The sequence below is a fragment of the Ctenocephalides felis genome, unplaced genomic scaffold (assembly GCF_003426905.1).
Source record: "Ctenocephalides felis isolate EL2017-DRISC unplaced genomic scaffold, ASM342690v1 CF-g0.4_SCAFFOLD_01492, whole genome shotgun sequence".
NCBI lineage: Eukaryota > Metazoa > Arthropoda > Insecta > Siphonaptera > Pulicidae > Ctenocephalides > Ctenocephalides felis.
In genome coordinates, this window is record NW_020537646.1 from 47,374,067 (window position 1) to 47,394,822 (window position 20,756).

Here is a 20,756-nt window from a genome sequence, read left to right on the forward strand (position 1 = left end):
GCTATCAATGCTATGAACTTGGTAGTTAATACCGCCAAGGGAGCAATTGCAGGAACCAGATAGAAGGGAGATGCGAAGAAGTACTGTTTTGTAGCTCCATTGGATATAAAAAATGCTTTCAATTCTGCAAACTGGGATTGCATTATGAATGCACTCCGTGACAAGAACGTGCCAATATACCAATATGAATGTACGATTCATGCAATAATACAGAAGAATATAATATAACAGCAGGTGTGCCGCAGGACTCTGTTCTAGGCCCTTTGCTGTGGAATATTATGTTTGATGGCCTTTTGAAACTTGAGATTCCAGCATGTGTGAAGCTAGTAGCACATACATACTATGTTGCCATAGTAGTTGTCTCCAAACAAATTGATGAGAATGTAAGTCTATTTAATATAACATTTAGGAAAATTTTATATAATATATAATAAATTTAGAAAGATTAATCGAGGGCTGTTTTCGAGCCTACCTACACCGCTTCAAGCACGATAGCTCGCCGGATTGCCCATATTGTTTAGGCAAAAGCGAAGATGCTTAGCACGTGTTTTTCGTGTGCCCGCGATTTGGTGCTGAACGGGACGATTTGGATTGAGACGCAGAATTGCCCCATGTTGTTGAAGTAATGCTGACAAGTGAAGCTGCTTAGAACGCCATAGACAGATTTGCGAAAAAGGTGCTAAATGACCTGCGTTCTATGGAAAGAGAAAGGACGAATGGGACTTCACCCCTTTAAAAGATGAGTATAAAATCAAGTTAAGAATTATAACATTCTAGATCCTCCCTCCACGAAGTTTCGGTTTCCGTGGAGACCAGAGGTCAGGGAAAAGCTGAGGTTTTAGTTGGTATTATACCAGGGCGGTATTGAGTCCGACATATCCAGACAAAACACCAGTCTGGGATGCATAAAGGCATTTCCTACGCTATACAAAAAAACACACATGCACACACACACACATATATCCATTTCTTCTAAAGTGTGCCAAAATGTTCAGAAACCTTTGAAACGTAAAGATATATAAACATTTTCATTTTAGATACATACACACAAACGCATACGTCAATTTTTTCCGAGGCATGCAAAATATACTAAAATTTCATTTTCGATTTTTTGCGATTACTATAATTTACCCTACAGGAAGTTAAATATGGGAGAAAGCGACTATTTGCTTTGCTTAATATTGTTTCCCAATATTTAGCCCATACGATTTTGTTAATTTTCGGCCATATACCGCTTAGATTCGGAATGTGGGGCGAATACGGGAATATGATATTTAGCTTATATGATTAGCTTAACATTTTTCCATATAACGCCCATATTCCGAATATGAGGCGAATATGTAGAAATAATATTTATACCATATTAAAAAACATATATAAACCATGTTCAAAATTATTGACCCTATATTGTAAAAGATTAAATATTATTTAATTAATATTGGACAAATAGCATTAATCAAATTTGTTTATTTATTCTGAGTAAATATATACATTTTTTAAATAGTCAATATATTGAGTTTATTAATTTTATTACAATTTACATATAATTTTTCGTGATTATAGGATATATAATATTTTTTTATTTTTTTTTTATTTATTATTTAATAGACAATCAGAAGACAAAGTTTCTATTAGCCTATGTGATAAATTATATTTGGCGTTTAGAGGTCTCCTCCATTGAAGAGATCCTCTGCTAGAATTATTCTATAGCTGTCTGTATATAATTTAATATTGCAGGTCATTTGGCCATTTCTTCTTGAGTCTTCTTGTTTGAACCATTTTGTTGATAATTTGTATTTCAGCGTTCGAATGATCATCGATTTTGTTGTGATAAGAACAGCTCCGGGTCTTTATAATTTCATTTACAGTTTTAATTTCCAGGTCCCTGTGGATCGTCTCATTAGTTACGTACCAAGGCGCATCTACCATTGCCCTTAATATTTTGTACTGGGTACGCTGTATAATTTTTGTGTTTGATGCACTTGCACATCCCCATAATTCTATTCCGTAGCTTCATATTGGTACTAGTACAGTTTTGTATATTAAAGTCTTGTTTGCGTATGACATTTTCGATTTTCTGCCAATTAGCCAGTACAGTTGTTTGAATTTTTTCATTGTTTGTTTGCTTTTTTGTTTGATATGGGGACCCCATGTGAGTCTACGGTCTAGATGAAGCCCTAAATAATTGATGCTGGTACTAGGAGGAATTTCGATGTTATTTATAAATACGGCCTCACAGTTTTGAGTTCTCGTTGTAAACGTGATATGTTTTGATTTGTCTTCATTTATACTTATTTTCCATTCTTTCAGCCATTCTTCAAGTGCGAATAGATGTTCTTGTAAGTTTAAAGATGCGATTACTGGATCTTGATGTGTTGCCATGATCATTGTATCATCCGCGAATGTACCCGTAATTGTGTTGTTATGTGTTGGTAAGTCGTGTGTATATATTGTGTATAAAATTGGTCCTAATACACTACCCTGTGGTACTCCTGATTTTATTGGATGAAAATCTGATACTGCATCTCTTATTCTTGTCCTGAAGTATCTACCAGTCAAGAATGACTTTAGTATTTTATATAATTGATTTGGTAAGCATTTTTAAATTTTGGCTATCAACCCATCATGCCACATTCTATCGAATGCTTGTATTACGTCGATGAATACCGCAGAGCAATACTCACTGTCTTCAAAAGCTTTGTGAATGATTGAAGTTATCCTATGAGCCTGTTGTATAGTAGAGTGAGATTGTTTAAAACCAAATTGATGATCTGGTATCGCGGTAAGATTTTCTTGGATTCTTACTAGTAATATTTTTTTCCAATAGTTTAGATATAACCGGTTGAAGACTAATTGGTCTGTATGAATTAGCCATATGTCTAGGTTTACCTTGTTTTTGTAACATTATTACTTCAGAGTTCTTTAGGTCCTTTGGCCAATATCCCAAACGTCGTACTCCATTGAATATATAAGTCAGCATTATTAGATCTTTTCTTGGCAGTTCTTTCAAAATTTTAGCATCCAATTGATCAATTCCTGGACATTTCTTGTTATTTAAGAATGAAATTTGTCTCTTAATTTCTTTTGGTGTAACCTGTTTAATGTTTTCAGTAGTGCCTTTTATCTCATTAACTTGTAAGTAAATACGTTTCTTAGATAGTCCGCAAACATATTTGCCTTTTCTTGATCACTCCTAGCCCATGGTCCTTCCGAATCTAATCTTGTTGCCGAGTTAGTTATTATAGGTCTTCTAGTTTTTTTAATTGGTGCCCAAATCGTGTTATCAAACTTGTTAAGATTAGTAATATAGTTCATTATGCCAATTTCTCTCCACTGTTTTATTTCATGTTTAAGTTTTCTTGCCAAATTATTGTATATTATTTTGTCGTTATGACTGGTTATGACTTCTTTGCCAGACATTTCTTGCCTTTCGTTTATCCTTTATAAGCTGCCTAATTTCCATTGGTACGTTGATTTCCAGTTTATATTGCGCTAGTTCTGGTGTGGCAATCCTAGCAGCTTGTTGAAGAGTACTTATAAACTGTTCAGTTATTTCGTCGAGATCGTTTTCATTTTTAATTCTTACTTCAAGGTTGATTTTTGAATCAATTACATTTCTGAAACACTCCCAATTTGTTTTGTGGTTGTACAGTTTGCGTTGTACCCGTTTTATTACATTAGTACTTAGGGTCAGAATTAAGGGCGTATGATCCGAAGATAAGTCTTCATTACTTTCTATATCAATATAATTACTTGAAATATTTTTTGTTATAAAAAAATCTAGCAGTTACGGTATCTTCTGTAGGTCTGTTGGCCAGTAGGTGGGACTCCCAGTTGTTATTATGGTATAGTTTTTCTCATATATTAACTCTGCTAGTTGTTTACCTTTTGGAGTCGTAAGTCTTGAGCCCCATATTAAATTTTTAGAGTTGAAGTCACCACCAACTATAAATTTATTTCCTAATGTTTCAAAATATTCTTCATAATCGTTTTTCTTTAGATTTTAGATCGTGGAGGGCAATAGATGGCTGAAACAATCATATTGTGTTCGAAACTTTTTATTTTAACTGATGTTGCCTGTATATGGTTTTGTTGATATTTCGCTAACTCATAGTGTTCGATTGATGATTTTATTAGAATACCAGCCCCAGCGTGTGCTGTGTTGTCAGGATGATTAGTACCATAAAAGTTGTAGAATGGAATTTTTATACATGAAGACTCTGTGAGATGAGTTTCGCTTATTAATAAGATGTTAATCATTTGTATTTGAAGAAACATAGTCAATTCATTTAGATGATTTAGAATGCCATTTGCATTCCATTCAGCAATCCGCAGTGAGTTAGCCATTATTTCTTAGCCAAAATAGTGAGCATCTGCATGATCATATTATTTTGTTCCATGAGTTGTTTAAACATATCTCTAAAACTGTTTAAGAAATCCTGTAGTACCGTACTTGTTTCGGGCCCACTGGTTGCGTTTCTTTGTTGATTTCGGATGACTTCCGAGTAGCTCATGTGATTTGTGTTTCTGATGTTGTTTCATGAATATCTCTCGTATCATGTGATTTTTTTTTGTATATGTTTTCTTGTAAGCAGTGGAGTACGCGGCCTTGTATTCTTCGCAACCTCTGTAATTTAAGGGGTGATCTTTACTACAAAGTGCGCACGTAGCAGGCGTACTTTTTGGTTTTACGCTAATTTTTGAGTTATGATTTTCTCCACATTTGACACAACCAAATGGTCGATTGCAATAAGTTTTGCAATGACCATAATTTTGGCATCTTGTGCATTGTATTAATCTTTTTCTCTTTTTGGGCGCTTCAATTACTACAATATGTTTCAATAACTTTGTGATATTGTAAATTTCCTTATTATTATCAGAGGGTTCCAAATCAACAAAAAACATGTTGAGTGGCTTTTTGGTTATATAAGATCTCATATTTATTATATTTCTGACCTTGTGATTTTTCTTCTCTAGTTCCGTTTTTATTTCGTTGATATCGTATGTATGATGGATATTTTTGAGTACCACTCTGTATGCTCTTTCATTTTTAAGTTGATAAGTATGATAAACAGTACCTTTTGTTTTGAAAAAGTTTATAAGCAGCTTGTATTGCTCGGGCTGTTGAACATTTATTTTCACTGTATCGTCCGACATTGATTTTGTATAATATTGTTTATTACACTATTAATATCAGATACCATATCAGAAAAATTATTTACGTTATATAGAAATATAGGAGGTGGCCTTGTAGTTTTCTCGGTGTTATCAGTTTGTGTTTTTGTTGTTTCGGACGGATGACCTTTGTTTGTTTTTAATGCATCAAACCTGTTTCGAGTCGGCGTTATGTTTACATTTTCGACATATTTATTAGCCGATGTGCGTCTGCGTTTGCTGCCTGGTTCTATTGTTTGCCAAGAAGTTGACGGAACTATTTCATCCATAATCGTATCGTCTGATTGATTTTTTTCATTAATTGAACTATTAGTTTTCTGATTGATGATTACTTGTTTACTGCCTGGTTCTATTGTTTGCCAAGAAGTTGACGGAACTATTTTGTCCATAATCGTATCTTCTGATTGTTTTTTCCATTAATTGAACTATTAGTTTTCTGATTAATGATTACTTGTTTAATATATTAATTGTCCATCATCGACGTATCATGAAGAATGTTGATAGTTTCAACTAACGGAGAGATAGAATAAGTTATATTTTCTTGATTTTGCATATTTGTAATAAAATTATTCACTTATTTACAATTAAATGCCCCCCCTAAAAGGGGCATTTGTTGTACGAAACACTGTATCACTACACTGGATATTTGATTATTAACATTCACTATTGAATTTCAGCTTCGATCCGTTCGGGTCGGCTGCTCGAGCTCAACTCATATTTATGGACCGATTCTGCGCATAACAGAGAAATGTTACGGCATGGCATGTTACGCTCCGACTCCCCATACATTATGCGAATGAATCATACTGAATGCTGTCAAAATATCATGTATTTGCTGTTCATTCCGGCGTTTATGCGTTGCATAAACTGCAACGTCACTCGTATCTTACCTAAGAGGAATCAGAAACACACACTTATCTAACATCGTTTTTTTGACATTTGTGCGGCTTTTAGGTTATGTTTTGTATGAGAAAACCTGAGAAATTCGCCTGACTGAACACCAACCGCATAACTTTTGTCTATATTACTATGGAAAATTCTTCATAACATGACCTTATCATAACATTGCGGCAGAATCGGTCCCATAATATTTAAAATATATTTAGTATCTATAATAAAAGGTGGTCAAATATCTCCCTTCCGCCTTTTTGTCTTTTTAATTTTGCGGCTATGTACAAAGCGCTACAGAGCTCGTATCTGGCAATACTATACATAATTTGAAAGGTCTTGACATAACCTAAAAAACGACGCTATGCATGATTAGTTTGGATATTGCGTTCAACAGTTATAGACGTGTAAACATGGAGTTCACTAACGCCGAAATTCGCGCTATTTTAAAGTTTTCCTTCGTTAAAGGCAAATCCGCTAGAGAAACGTTTCGTGAGATTAATGGTGTTTTGGGGGATGGTACTCTATCACTTCGAACCGCGGAGGAATGGTTTCGACGATTCAGAGCCGGTGAAAACGACACCATGGATAAGCCAGCCGGCGGAAGACCAGTGACGACAAATACCGATCAAATCATGGAATACATCGAGTTAGACCGGCATGTGGCATCTCGTAACATCGCCCAGGAGATGGGAGTTAGTCACCAAACCATTTTAAACCATCTGCAGAAGGCTGGATACAAAAAAATGCTTGATGTTTGGGTGCCGCATGATTTGACGCAAAAAAAACCTTCTGGACCGAATCAACGCCTGCGATATGCTGCTGAAACGGAACGAACTCGACCCATTCTTGAAGCGGATGGTGACTGGCGACGAAAAATGGATCACATACGACAATATCAAGCGAAAACGGTCGTGGTCGAAGGCTGGTGAATCGTCCCAAACAGTGGCCAAGCCGGGATTGACGGCCAGGAAGGTTTTGCTGTGTGTTTGGTGGGATTGGAAGGGAATCATTCACTATGAGCTGCTCCCATATGGCCAGACGCTTAATTCTACCATCTACTGCAAACAACTGGACCGCTTGAAGCAGGCGATCGACCAGAAGCGTCCAGAATTGGCCAACAGGAAGGGTGTAGTGTTCCACCAGAACAACGCCAGACCACACACTTCGTTGATGACTCGTCAGAAGCTATGGGAGGTTTTATCGCATCCACCATATAGCCCGGACCTGTTCCTGTCCATGGCGAATGCCCTTGGTGGTGTAAAGTTGAACTCAAAAGAGGCTTGTGAAAAGTGGCTGTCCGAGTTCTTCGCAAATAAGGAGGGGGGCTTCTACGAGGGAGGTATTATGAAGTTGCCGTCTAGATGGTAACAGATTATCAAACAAAACGGCGCATATTTGAACTAAATCCGATCACTGTAACACTTTTTATAAAGCATTGAATAAAGAGCAAAAAAGCGGAAGGGAGATATTTGACAACCTTATATAACATTTTGTGCCATGATTAATTTTATTACAGTCTACATATTATTTTTGATGATTATAAGATTTAAAATATTAAAAATATATTTAAGATTTATGATATAACTTTCGTGCCATAATTAATGTTTGTGTATGTATAAGTACTAATCATTTGAGGTATTAAGAGTTCACTTCTTTGTTCACTTGATTTTCCATGTTAGTATGGTTATAGCGAATTGTTATTTCATATTATACACCATTGATTCTATTATTCACTAAAATTTTATACACCAAGTTTCGTTTTTAATTTCACAAAATAATATTTTATCTGCACATTAACTTTTATTAATTTTATTAAAGTTTACACACTATTAGTATTGTTTATTACTTAAAGATTTTTTTTATTTTTTTTTATTTCCATCTAAATTACAACTGCCTTAGAAGGCATTCAGTAATTGTTGTGATTAGTTATTAAATGAGTTTTTAAAATACTACCCATTGGTAGTATTTCAAGTTAGTATAATAAAGATAAATATGTGACAATAGTTGCAAGCAGATAATAAATATAAATATGTGAAAATAATTACAAGCATTATACTAAATATATAACTATGCTAAGTCTAGTGGATCTAATCTTCTTAGTCTCTTGAAAGTGTTCGCAGAAAGTAGGTCCTTTGCTAGTTCATTTGGATGGTTCTCCAATCTTGACTTATATTTCGCAGCAAATCTGCTAATTTCTTCCGCTATTGTTTGTATGTTGCAGTCCTGATGAATGAACCAATTAGGTACATACCTGGGAGCCTCCAGTATTTTTTTAAGGATCTTGTTTTGAGCTCTCTGTAAGATGTTTATATTAGATCGACTGGCACTACCCCAGAGTGAAATGCCGTAAGTCCAGATTGGTTTTAAGACGACTTTGTATACAAGAAGCTTGTTGTAGGTGGATAGTTTGGACTTCGGACCCAACAGCCAGTAAAGTTTTTTAAAATTCTCTTCAAGCTGGAAACGTTTTTTCATTATATGATTTTTCCACGTAAGCCTTCTGTCCAAGTGGAACCCCAGGTATTTTACATGTTCAACCTGAGGTAGTTGAACGCCATTGATAGAGACGGGCGGACATGTTTCCATTCTTAACGCGAAGGTGATGTGTGATGATTTTCGATTGTTAATTTCAAGTCGCCAAAATTTGTGCCACATTTCTATTAAATTTAAATGCTGTTGCAGGGCGTTAGACGCAGCTGTAGGGCATTCGTGTTTCGATAGAATGCAGATATCATCTGCAAAATTGGCTATGTTGGAGTCAGCTGTGGTAGGCATGCCTGAGGTAAATAATAAAAATAATGTGGGACCCAAAACGCTTCCCTGTGGTACGCCTGAGTTTATTTGCTTCAGAGGAGAGTTGCAATGTGATATATTAATAAAAAAACTGTCGGTTTGCCAGGTATGATTGAAGTAGTCGGTATAAATTAGCTGGAAGATTTGTTTTTATCTTGTAGAGAAGACCGGTGTGCCACACCTTATCAAAAGCCTGTGAGACATCTAGAAATGCGGCTGAGCAATATTTTTTTTCTTGTAAAGATGAGTTGATTTCCTGGACTACTCTGTGAGTTTGTTCGATTGTTGAGTGGAGTTTCCTAAAGCCGAATTGATATTGCGGAATTGTGTTCTTGACACTCAAAATTGCATGGATCTTCTTAAGCAGTAATTTTTCAAAAATTTTAGACAAGATGGGTAGTAAGCTAATTGGCCTGTAGGATTCCATCAGAGTGGGATCTTTGCCAGGTTTTGGTATTAAAATTATTTTTGCAATTTTCCAGGAACACGGAAATACTTTTAATCTGATAATGGAGTTGAACAGAATGGTTAGAAATCTCAAGGCTTTTTGTGGGAGTTGCTTCAGCATATGTATCGTGATTTGATCATGCCCAGGGGCTTAGCCTGATTTTGACTTTGTTATTTCAAGTGCTACTTCAGAAAGAGGAAAACGAGTGTCTGAATGGTTGCCGTATGTTGAAGAATCTTTCAGATTATTGTGAATAAATTCTTCTTCTTGGGTACTGCATTGCTGTGGCAGAGGGTAAAAATTTGTTCGAAAAAGTTGGCAAACAAGTTGACTTTATCCAGTTCATTTTTGACCCACGTGTTGTTTCCTTATTTAATAGCTGGAACAGGAATAATTGGTTGTTTAAAATTTTTGGTGACTTTCCAAAGTGAGTAGTTTGTGTCTGAAGTAGCTGATAGATTTTTCAGTTTGGTTTCAAAGATCTTATTGTTGTGTTCTCGAAGACAGGTTTTGAGCTCTTTGCAAGCTTTGTTTAATTTTGATTTGTCCATCGGTGATCTTGTGAGTTGCGATTGTTTCCGAAGTCTTCTTTCAATAGCCACTTTTTCTTTTATTTGTATTGGATAATCAATGTTGTAATTATTGTTCGGCGTGGGAGTTGAAATTAGAGCAGATCGTTGAAGAGATATGGTTAGCAGGTCAACAGCAACGTTGAGGTCACTCTCTGATTTTAATGGTATGTTGCAATTTAGATTGTTGTCTAAATACTCTCTAAATTTGTTCCAGCATGTAAACTTAGTAGACAAGTATTTAGTTAGATTGTTGATGGGTTTATGATTGAGTATATTTAAGAAAACGGAAGAGTGGTCGGAGTTTAAGTCCAGACATGTGGAAGATTTCAGCGAATTTCTTGGAAAACCTCTGGTGATGTAGAAATCCAGGAAATCTGGTATTCTTTGAAGATCAGATGGCCAGTAGGTTGGCTCGCCAGTAGATATGGGTAGTAGACTGAGTGATGCAACCGTATTGTAAAGTTCGCGTCCTCTGAGGTTTATGAGCCTTGATCCCCAGTACGTGTGCTTGGAGTTCAAGTAGCCTCCAGCAATAAATGTGTTGCCCAGCGCGTTGAAAAATGACTCAAATTGGCTTTTCAGGATTGTGTGTCTGGGGGGGGGAATAGATTGATGATATAGTTATAAATTTATGAAGAAATTGTACGGAAATGTTTGTAGCCTGCAGAAAATGTTCACTAAAAGGTTCCATTATGTGGTGTTTTATATTTGATTTTATTATTATTGCTGTCCCACCGTGAGCTTTATCGTCAGGGTGATTTGTATTAAAGATGGAGTATTGAGGTATTGTTATATAACTTCTGCTTGTGAAGTGTGTCTCTGTAATGAGAAGTATGTCTATGTTGTGTTGTATGATGAAATGTTTAACTTCTTGTAAGTGCTGTATTAAACCATTGGCGTTCCATGTGAAAATTTTGAAATTTGTGTCCATTATTTGTTATTGGGAAGAACGGTTGTCAGAAGTTTGAGCATGATACCTATTTGGTCTACTAAGGTCTTTATCATAGATTTTAATTCATGTATGTCATTTTGATAACTAACATTTGTTTGATTGATGTTTGTAGATGATTCATGTTCTTGAGGATTTTGATGATTATTTGCGTTTTGCTCGTTGTTTACTATTTGAGAAAAGGAAAGGCCGTATTAGTGAGGATCTGCTACTTGTAGTAGCTTGTTGTGCGATTTCTTTTGTCCTTAGTGGTGGGAATCGCCGATGTTTTTCTGCTTGATATATTGGGCACCCTTTACAATTAGCTGGATGATTTGAATCGCACAATGCACATCTTACGTTACTGTTAATTGAGTCCTTCCATGAGCAATCTGAAGTGAGATGATTACCGGCACATTTTACGCAACGTGGATCTTTTGTACAATAGTTTCTTGTATGTCCTAGACATTGGCACCTGCTGCATTGAGGAACTTCTCGAGGATGGCGCATGGGTTCGATTATAACTTTTGTTTTATATAAAAATTCAGTTGCGTATATTTTATTATTATTTTTGTCTTGCTGCAGTTCAACAACGAATATGTTTAGCGGAAGTTTAGTAGTACGCTGTCTTAGGTTGTAAATTCGTATGACCTTATGCCCAAGATCTGAGATTCTTTTGACAAGATTTCGATGTCTGTACTATGGTGAAGATTTTTTATTACAATTTTAAATGCCCTTTTTGTTTTTTCCTGGTATGAGTGAAGTTGAGTACCTTTGTCTTTCAATAATTTGAGGACAGTATTGTATGTGTGGGAATCCTTGGTATTAATTTTAACTTCCTTCAAACCAATGGTCTTGTATGAATAGAGTTTCTGAACATTATTTTCTAGCAATTCTATTAGAGGTTTTATGTCATTGACCCCATGTACAAAAATCGATGGCGGAGTTACAACTTTTTCCACTGGAGGCGCTGAAGTTGAAGGCTGTTCTTCTATTTTGTCGTTTTCCGGAGCAACTGATTGTAATACATTATAATAGTTCTTGGTTGGTATCGGATCTAATCAATAATTTTTTGTGGTTGCCTTTTTTGTGACATTATCGGTTTGTGCAGATTCATTTTGCTGTCTTTTTTTACTCATGGCCAGTTTCCACTCTTGATATTGCGCGTTGTAACGCATGTTCCTGAAAGTTACTGGATATGGTTTGTGCAATTGCAAATTATTGTCACTTGGAAGCATTTCGATATCTTCTGACGTTTGCGAAGAAGTTCGTTGTTGATTCATTTGCGGTAGAATATGCGTTTCGACAAATTCTGCGTTAGTTGTAGAATCATCTTGTAGAATTTGTTGTGATTCAGTGATAAAATTTTCAGAAGTATTATTCATGATTTAAAGCTTTGAAAAATTAACTTGTTGAATGACACTTATTTGACACGATAAAAATAATAATTATAAATGTCACTGTGTTTATAAACAACGCCATGTCCACCGCAATGGGGATACGTGATTGGCTGTATAAACTACGCAATGCGGGCACTGTCGCAGGTACTGACACAGGTAGAAAACACTATTGTTTACACTATTACTTGTTATGTAAATGACTGGTATCGGCTGAGCGATGTGAATCGTTCGAAGTCTGAACGAAGACTGCGACTTAAAGATTTAACAAATTTCTCGAACAACGCTTCGAGAACTTTCTTGTGCCATGTGCAGTGAAGACGCGTTTATATGTGTGTGTGTCGAATTTCGCACAGTGATGTTTAATGTGCGGTTCCATCAAATATTTATATTTAATACAATAAAAATATGAGTTAGGTAGCGTATTATATATATATATATATATATATATATATATATATTTATTTATTAATTTTTGCGGAAATAGTTATCAGTAAATAGATACCAGGCAGTACATTTTTTATGTCATTTTCCAGCGTTTTTAATGATAGTTAGCCTGTTTTCACGTTCCTTTAAAAACGTAATCTATAAATTTATTAATGATATATATATATATATATATATATATATACTAGCTGACCCAGCCAACGTTGTTTTGCTAAGTAAGGTATATTCTAAACACTTTCTAAAGAATCAAAAATATTAATACCTTAAGTGTATAAGGATGTGTTGTTTGAATGCTATATACAATGAGGTATTATAAAAACAATAAACCCCATTAGTTTGTCTATATTTTGTCAATACAATCAAACTGGAAGTTTTATACACTTTCTATAGAAAACATTGTATAATCCAAGTCTTTTTGGTCTTTCGACTTATTGATCACGTTTCAAGTTTTTCAGATTCTTTTTGGATTCTGGATTTTGTGTATAATTGTAAATAATACTACTGGGCTTATAAAAAAAATTAAAATTTCTGCGAGGAGAGATAGAAAATGAATTAAGTATTTTTTCTTTGGCCTGCTTTTTGAAAAGTTTCAAGTAACATTCGATGAATTAAAGTAAATTAAAGTAAAAAGTATATATGTAGAGCAGGGCGAGGCACAAAGGTCTAATTTGACTTTGAGCAAATATAAACTATATTATGAAAATCAAACCAATTATATCACAACAAATAATACATTTCAACCGAACAATTATGTGACTACGTTCAGTAAAACTGCCAGCTACTTCATCATTGTAAAAATGTGCTTTTTTGCTGTCTTTCAAAAAATTGTTATCTAGATCTTTTTACCTCATAGACAGGGTAAGTTGGAACGGCCAGGTGGCAAACAGGTTTAATGTCTTATTTTAATTTTAAATGTATTTTACAAAATAATTACACTTTTAACTAATGCTAAAAATCTACCAACGAAAGAAAATACTTTTATTATGGATTTTCAAAGATTACAATTTATCTCCAGGTTTTCCCTCTACTTTTCAATTCCTTGTTAAACAAAGCTTTACTTTACTTTTTTTTGTTTTTGACACATAGCTGGTGGACCTTTTTAACCCCGGACCTTCACATATTACTATCTATTCTTTGATAAATTCTGTGACAATATAACTGGGAAAATGTTATTTGGCAAAATGTCCCTTTGATCGATACCAAATTTAGGTTTTGAATTTAAATAACATAAATAAAAAATAATATAACCTAGAAAATGTTTTATAAATACCAATGAGTATACAATTTTACAAATGAGTCTTTGTCACCGTCTTTGAGATAAATATGATTTGCAAAAAAAGAGTGCTACAATGCCAAAAAGTGCATTTTCATATTAACTTTTCAAAAAAGTTGATATTATGAGTCTCTAGTAACACTTGCTGCCCGTTTACTAACGTTTTTGTATATAAATAAAACTACACACAAAACTACTTACTACAAATTTATCATAATTAAATAATATTCGCGTAAAACATCCTACTAAACGTAATTGAACATCATCTGTCAAAAGCGTTTGACATTTCATGAAATTGCCACCGTCAATTGTTTTATTTAAATTACGCTTCAACAAAAATTTTCAAATTAAAAATGTAAAGTTTCTACGCGGATTTGAAATAATTTCTCACCTTTTGGACTTTCTCTGGATTGGCACCAATTTTTCAAGACTAAGACTGGCCAAATCGATTCAGCCGTTCTCGAGTTTTATTCGGACATTTGAAAGAGAGCTCCATTTTTATATATAAGATATATATATATATATATATATATATATATATATATCATTAATAACACACTGTATCATTTCATGGTGTCCAGCGTTGGTTTTTCCTTGTGGTGAAGTGCAGTGTTGATGAAGTGTGCTGTGAGTGTCGAGTCTGAGTAACAGAAATTTCGCACCAGGCGCTGCAGCAACAGCTGGGAACCAGCAGGATCAGGACTAGCACGAGGTACCAAAGGCATTAAAGGTGGCGGCATACCAAATAGCACCGTGAGAAAGGCTAGTATTAGGATTTTGGTTGTCAACTAGAATAGGATAACATTTCTTTAACAATGGGCAGTTCGATAATTGTTCACACCATTATTTTGTTGACTTCACATATCCGTCAAGGTTAAGTTCGAACAAATATTATTAACTAAACACTTTTAACAAAAAAACAATCACGAGCATTGTCAGGTTCGAATTTCATACAGAAATATACGTAGAAATATGATTTAAAGTAAAATATTTGTAAATATTAGTAACAAAGTCATCAAGTAATCATACAAAAGACTGAAAAAGAGAAAATCGATTCTGTAGTATGAGCTTAAATGTGGACGAAAAGTTTAACATTTTTGTCAAAAAAACGGCTTGGCAGATCGTTGCATAAAACTGATAAACGATAGTTCTCATTGAGATACATCAAATGACTTTTACATTTCTGCAATCCGTTCAGGGCTTGAAACGTCGATGAAAGGGTTAATTTTGACAAATGCCAAGATAACGTACTAATTTTTGCAAACATTGAAGATTTTTTTAAAATTAAACGACTTGTCGTAGGGCCGTGATATTTTAGTATGATCTATAAAACTGTGGTATCTACCGTCAAAAAAAAATCATAAAAATTGTCGAAAAAAAATTTACACTTTATTACAAGAGAAAGGCCCGGCCGATTGTTAACAAAAACTAATCAGCACGATTCCCAAACAATATCTTTCAAACAGTTTTTAAATTTTCAAAAAAAATTCAGAATTGCGGGATGAAACGTGGACGAAATAATTTTCTTTTTTCTGAGATTTACAAAGAATCGATTCGGCCGATCGTAGCGCAAAACTGACAAACGATAGTCCTTATCGAGCAACGTTGAATGGCTTTTAAATTTTTGAAATCGGTCCAGCCGTTTTTTTGAGAAAATGTCGATTCACGGCAAAAAATCTGTTTACATAAACACAAACCCACAAACACACATACACACACACATACTTTTTCCAAATTTGGTCTCATTCTATTGACAATGGCTTAAAACGTCGAGAAAACATAAAATTAGCGAATCGGTTTTTTTATGGAAATATAAGCCACTCCTTCGGGAAGTTAAAAAACTGAGAAAAAGAAATTAACTATATTCTTAGTTTTACGCGATTTGATAAAGCCAGCAGAACCAACGTAGAAACAATTTGCTATGAATTTGCAATTTTTATAGAAAATTATCAAAATTGTTACAAACCTGGTGATTATGTTGCTATTGATAAACAGCTTTTTTCCAAAGTGCAATACAAAGTATGATGTATTATAAGTCATAATTATTCGGTCAAATTAAAAACAAAATAACTAATTACGAAGCAATAAAATTATGATAAGGATCGATTTTCATCGATAATTTTTACTATAGGTAATTGTACTCCAACAATATGAACCAATGATAAGCATTTATCGCAAAAAATTTCATATTACAAAGTAGACACAGGGGATCAAATGAGGAGAAATTTGGTATAAATTCTAAGTGTTGCGGATGATCTTTTCAAGTTTTTCAATACGTTCAATTTACTTAGCACAAATGCCTTGAATTTATACAATAAAAGCTAAATATCTCAAATTTATACTGAATTGCTTTTCACTGAAGCAATAAAACTAGAAGAAGATTATCGAGAAACCCGAAAGCAACCAAAAAGAACAGATACGAAACACTTATTGCCTAAGTCTAATAAAGATCTCCATAAAAAGGTTTCAGATTAAATACTGTAAAAAAAATTGCTATTGTACGAGATGGCTTTTAAGTTAAAAATAAATACATCATATAACAATTTTGAATAACGGTCATCAGTAATATGATAACACTCGTGATGCGCACATTTCTTAATGTCAAACATTATAATATTTATATAATAATAAATTATAAATTTATAATAGCATTAAAAATATTTGTAATATTTGAAAACAAGAATGCAAATAAAGTCATACTTCAAATACAACATGATCGGTTTGTCATTGGAATTAGCATCTAGGAATTAAACCTTTATTGGAGAAATAAAGTACTTGCTGATTAATAAATTCTATAATATTCGTTTACAAAGTAGATAGCTGTAATATAACAATCTTGAATAATTTCATTAGCACTAGCAATGAATAAACTGCATAGATGTCCATAATAAAGTATATCTGTATATAAATGATACTGTTAACGCCTCATTCCCAACTCTGGTATAATTATTATATTTTATTATCTTCGTGCAGGATAGCGATAATAAACCCTCATCCCTTATTATATAATTTAAAACGATAAAATAATCCCTTTCATTGTTACGCATCCTGTCCCAAAATCGGTCATCATGTCAGTAATCCATTTTTCTAAGAATTTTTATCACCTGTCCCTAACTATATCATACTGCAGTTAATATATTTCCAAGAAACTCGCACTACGTGTACCCAGTTTTAATTCTACGAATCATGCAATCCGACCAATACCTGATTGGTTGACAAATGTAACAGCTACTGATTGGATCCAAAATTGTAATGGGATGTCATTAATTCTACAAAATGGACCAATCAGAAAAATGTATAAAATTGTAAAATCTATATAATTTAGTGTCAACTAAAAATTCATATAACATCACTCAAAGCTATAACATCTAATTCAAACTTCAACTATCTAACACATCTATAAGTCTTAATATTCTTTCAAATATACAAATTAAACATTTATTTATCATCTTTTATTTTTATTATTTAATCGGTCTGATATAGCCAATAACTAAATATATCTGGTCCTTCGACAAAGTGCAAGTGTTTCAATAGAGTTCGGTAGCATCTTGCCGGATCACGGACTTCTTAAACACTTTTAATTTATCTTAAAAACATACCTTTGGCCATTCAAACCGAATGGTAAAATTTTACTAAACAGATACACGGCTACATAAACTATTGTTGTGCTTGATCTCTCGTTTAGAGTAATAAATATGAATATTATTCTTCATTATTTATAAGAATATGCAACTTTGTAATACTTAATAGCCATCATAAACGCAAAACAAGTAGACTTTCTCAAAGCTTCCAAAAGTGTCTGAGATATAATTCTGAAAAAGATATATCTTCGGCATGTTAGAATAAAGCTGTACTGCTTTAATATTTTTTAATATTTATACAAATGCAGAGAATTATTATGTTAAACAACGCCTAAATAAATATTGTTTTCACAATTTCACTTATCTTGTAATTGTGTTTGAAGAACTTCATGTAATTAAAATAAACATAAATACAATCATTGATTGCTTGTTCTTTAGTTTTTCGCTAGCGATACAGTTGCATTATTTCAACAGATGTAGTATCTGTCTTGCATATAAAAATAATTTCAAATTTAATAACTTCAAAAATATATAGTAACCACAAATAATACAAATTACTTCAATAAACTTACGTTTCTTACACGGAACAAGTTTTTTATTTGCTTTATTATTTGCACTATAATTATTTATGGGGGATGGAATAAAATATTCTTCCGATCCAGACATTTTTTATTAATTTAAGATTTGTACTGAAATTTAACCTTAAAATGTGATGACACCAAACACCGAAAAATGAACAATATGCTTCACGCTTTCGCTGTCCTTGCAGAACGCATACAAAGAATAGACCGTATAGAATCTCATCGACAGCAAATGACGAATCAATGGCACTCGACCTTGCCGTAACTCACTTCCGTCGCATTTATACGGATTTACACCCATGTCGCGCCTAAAGAAGTTTTACTTTAAGTAAACCACCAAAATAAACTTTAAATAGTCCAAATGCAAAAAATATGCTTGAAGAAATGTGCATTAAGTGTAATGTAATCGCGTTACATCTGTTCAGTAATATGCTATCATTTTAGTAATATGCAACTTACCATTTGGAAGGTCACATCCAAAAATATCAATTTTTTGATTGGGTCCATCGCCCGTTGGAATTTCGAGTTTGCATGGCACTAGCTGTTTTGTTTCATTGCTTACTGAGAATATATAGAATTCGAAATATATATTATCTCTACATTATTCTATATATTATATATATATATATATATATATATATATATATTAATTTGGAAATATGAACAAACAACACTCTTTTTGCACTAATTTATTAAATAATAATTTTCACAAACGTTTCGAGACTAGGTTTGTCTCATCATCAGTGTGTTATAATTAAAAAAATTTTAAAATATGGAAATCTAAATTAGCATGTTGTGTTTTTCATTACACGTCGTTCACTGCACGTTGTTCTTTTAATACCAATGTCTTCGGTATTCGTATTCTCTCCTACTTGAAACCACTTGAAATTGTAAAGTCACTCAATCAGATAGGAAAAAAAAGGATTAGGGTCCAGTTGAAAAATAGATGTCGTTAGGAGAAAAAATATTCTATGATGAGATGGTTTGTTTATAAGATTTGTTATACATTGTTGTAATTAAAAGTGTATGTACATCTATATATAAGCTACAAAGTATGAATGAGATTCAGGTATGTATCATGTAATATATTGGTATCTGTCCGTAAATTTACTGTGTTACTTGTATGGGCTATTAACATCGATTCTGCAATACTTCTTTTAAATAAATCTTGTTCATAATATAAAATGAGTGGATTATTGAAATCGAAACTATGGCTGTTAGAGATAGCGTGGTCTACAAGTGTACTTTTTTGTTGAATGTTATTATTCTTACTTTGTTTGCTTTGTAATTCGTGCTGTCTTAATCTTTTTTCTAAATTTTGGCATGTTTGTCCAATATAAGATGACTCACAGTTCAAACAGTTTATTTTGTATACCACATCTTTTCTTTTTTAATAGGTGTATTGTCTTTAATGTTTGTGTATATGTCTTGCAGTTGTAGTAAGGGTGACACGGATATGTTAATATTCTGTTTATTAAAAAGCCTTTTAGATAAAGGTGTAAATCTTTGTCTATATATGGAAAATTCACAAACATTTATTTTCTGATACAGACAAGTGATTTGAGCAATGTGTGGTTATTGATTGTTTGTCTAATAAAATTTAACTCTATTTTTAATTATTGGACTGATTATTTTGTAAGGGAAAATTCATGAGTAATGTTAATGACTAATTTGATATTGTGATTATGAAATTTTGGGTTAGATAAAAGAATTGCATGGTCTACTAAACTGAGAACTGTGGATATCTTTATATTGAGAGGTGTAAAAGAATTAAAATTAATATACCTGCCTGACCAGCTATCTTCCTGAACCAATTGGTAATGCAAATACCGCCTGTCGTTAATGAGCTGAACATCAAGAAAATGTATAGAGTTATCTTTTTCTGATTCTTGTGTAAATTGTAAATGAGAATTATAATTATTAAATTTTTGAAATATGTTCTCTATATCATTTTTGTTAATTAATAGAAGCGTGTCATCGACATATCGAAAATATAGTAGTGGTTTGCAAATTGTAGAATTCAACACACTGTTCTCTAAATCTTGTAGTACTAAGTCTGCTAAAAAGGGACTTAAAGGACTTCCCATAGGACATCCTCTAATCATAGTATAAAATTATTATTGAATTGGAAATATGAGGCCTTCAGTAGTAAATCTATTCCAGAAATGAATGTTTCGAGAGGTAGTGAAGTGTATTCAACATTTGCAACCAATTCTCCTAATGGCGGTGATAACTAATTTATGTGGAATGTTGCTGAAAAGATTAATAACATCAAAACTAACGAAGGGAAAATTATGAGGGATTTTGAAGTCCTTTACGCGATCTACTAAAACTGTATGAATTGTTCAAAAAATATGGCGAATAAAATCGTACATTTTTTAAAATTTTGGAAAAGAATTTAGATAAATTATAATAAGGTGAATCAATGTATGAAACTATAGGTCTGAAAGGGCAGTTAGGTTTATGGATTTTGGAAGCAATAGAATTTAGGTACTAGAGGTGTGGATTTTAATTTTAGGGCAATAGAATTGTTGATGTGACCTTTTTTTTCCAAAAGATTGATTGTATTTAAAGCTTGTCTATGGTGGTAATTGTTCGGATCACTCGGTAACTCTTCATACATTGTTTTATCTTCTAAGATGTTCATTGCTTCATTTTCATAATTATCCC

General features: G+C 33.2%; 1 protein-coding gene across 1 annotated transcript in view; it reads right to left on the bottom strand.

Annotated features, from left to right (window-relative positions):
- Nucleotides 1-20,191, bottom strand: part of LOC113371315 (kynurenine formamidase) — a gene marked incomplete at its 3' end in the record, with an annotated part of 156,028 nt that extends 135,837 nt beyond the window's left edge. The window contains exons 1-2 of the mRNA XM_026611948.1: nt 20,116-20,191; nt 18,546-18,647 (exon numbers count right to left, since the gene is read on the bottom strand). Coding sequence (XP_026467733.1) covers nt 18,546-18,647; nt 20,116-20,191 — 178 coding nt within the window. The remainder of the gene's footprint in view (nt 1-18,545; nt 18,648-20,115) is intronic.
- Between the last annotated feature and the right edge of the window lie 565 nt (nt 20,192-20,756).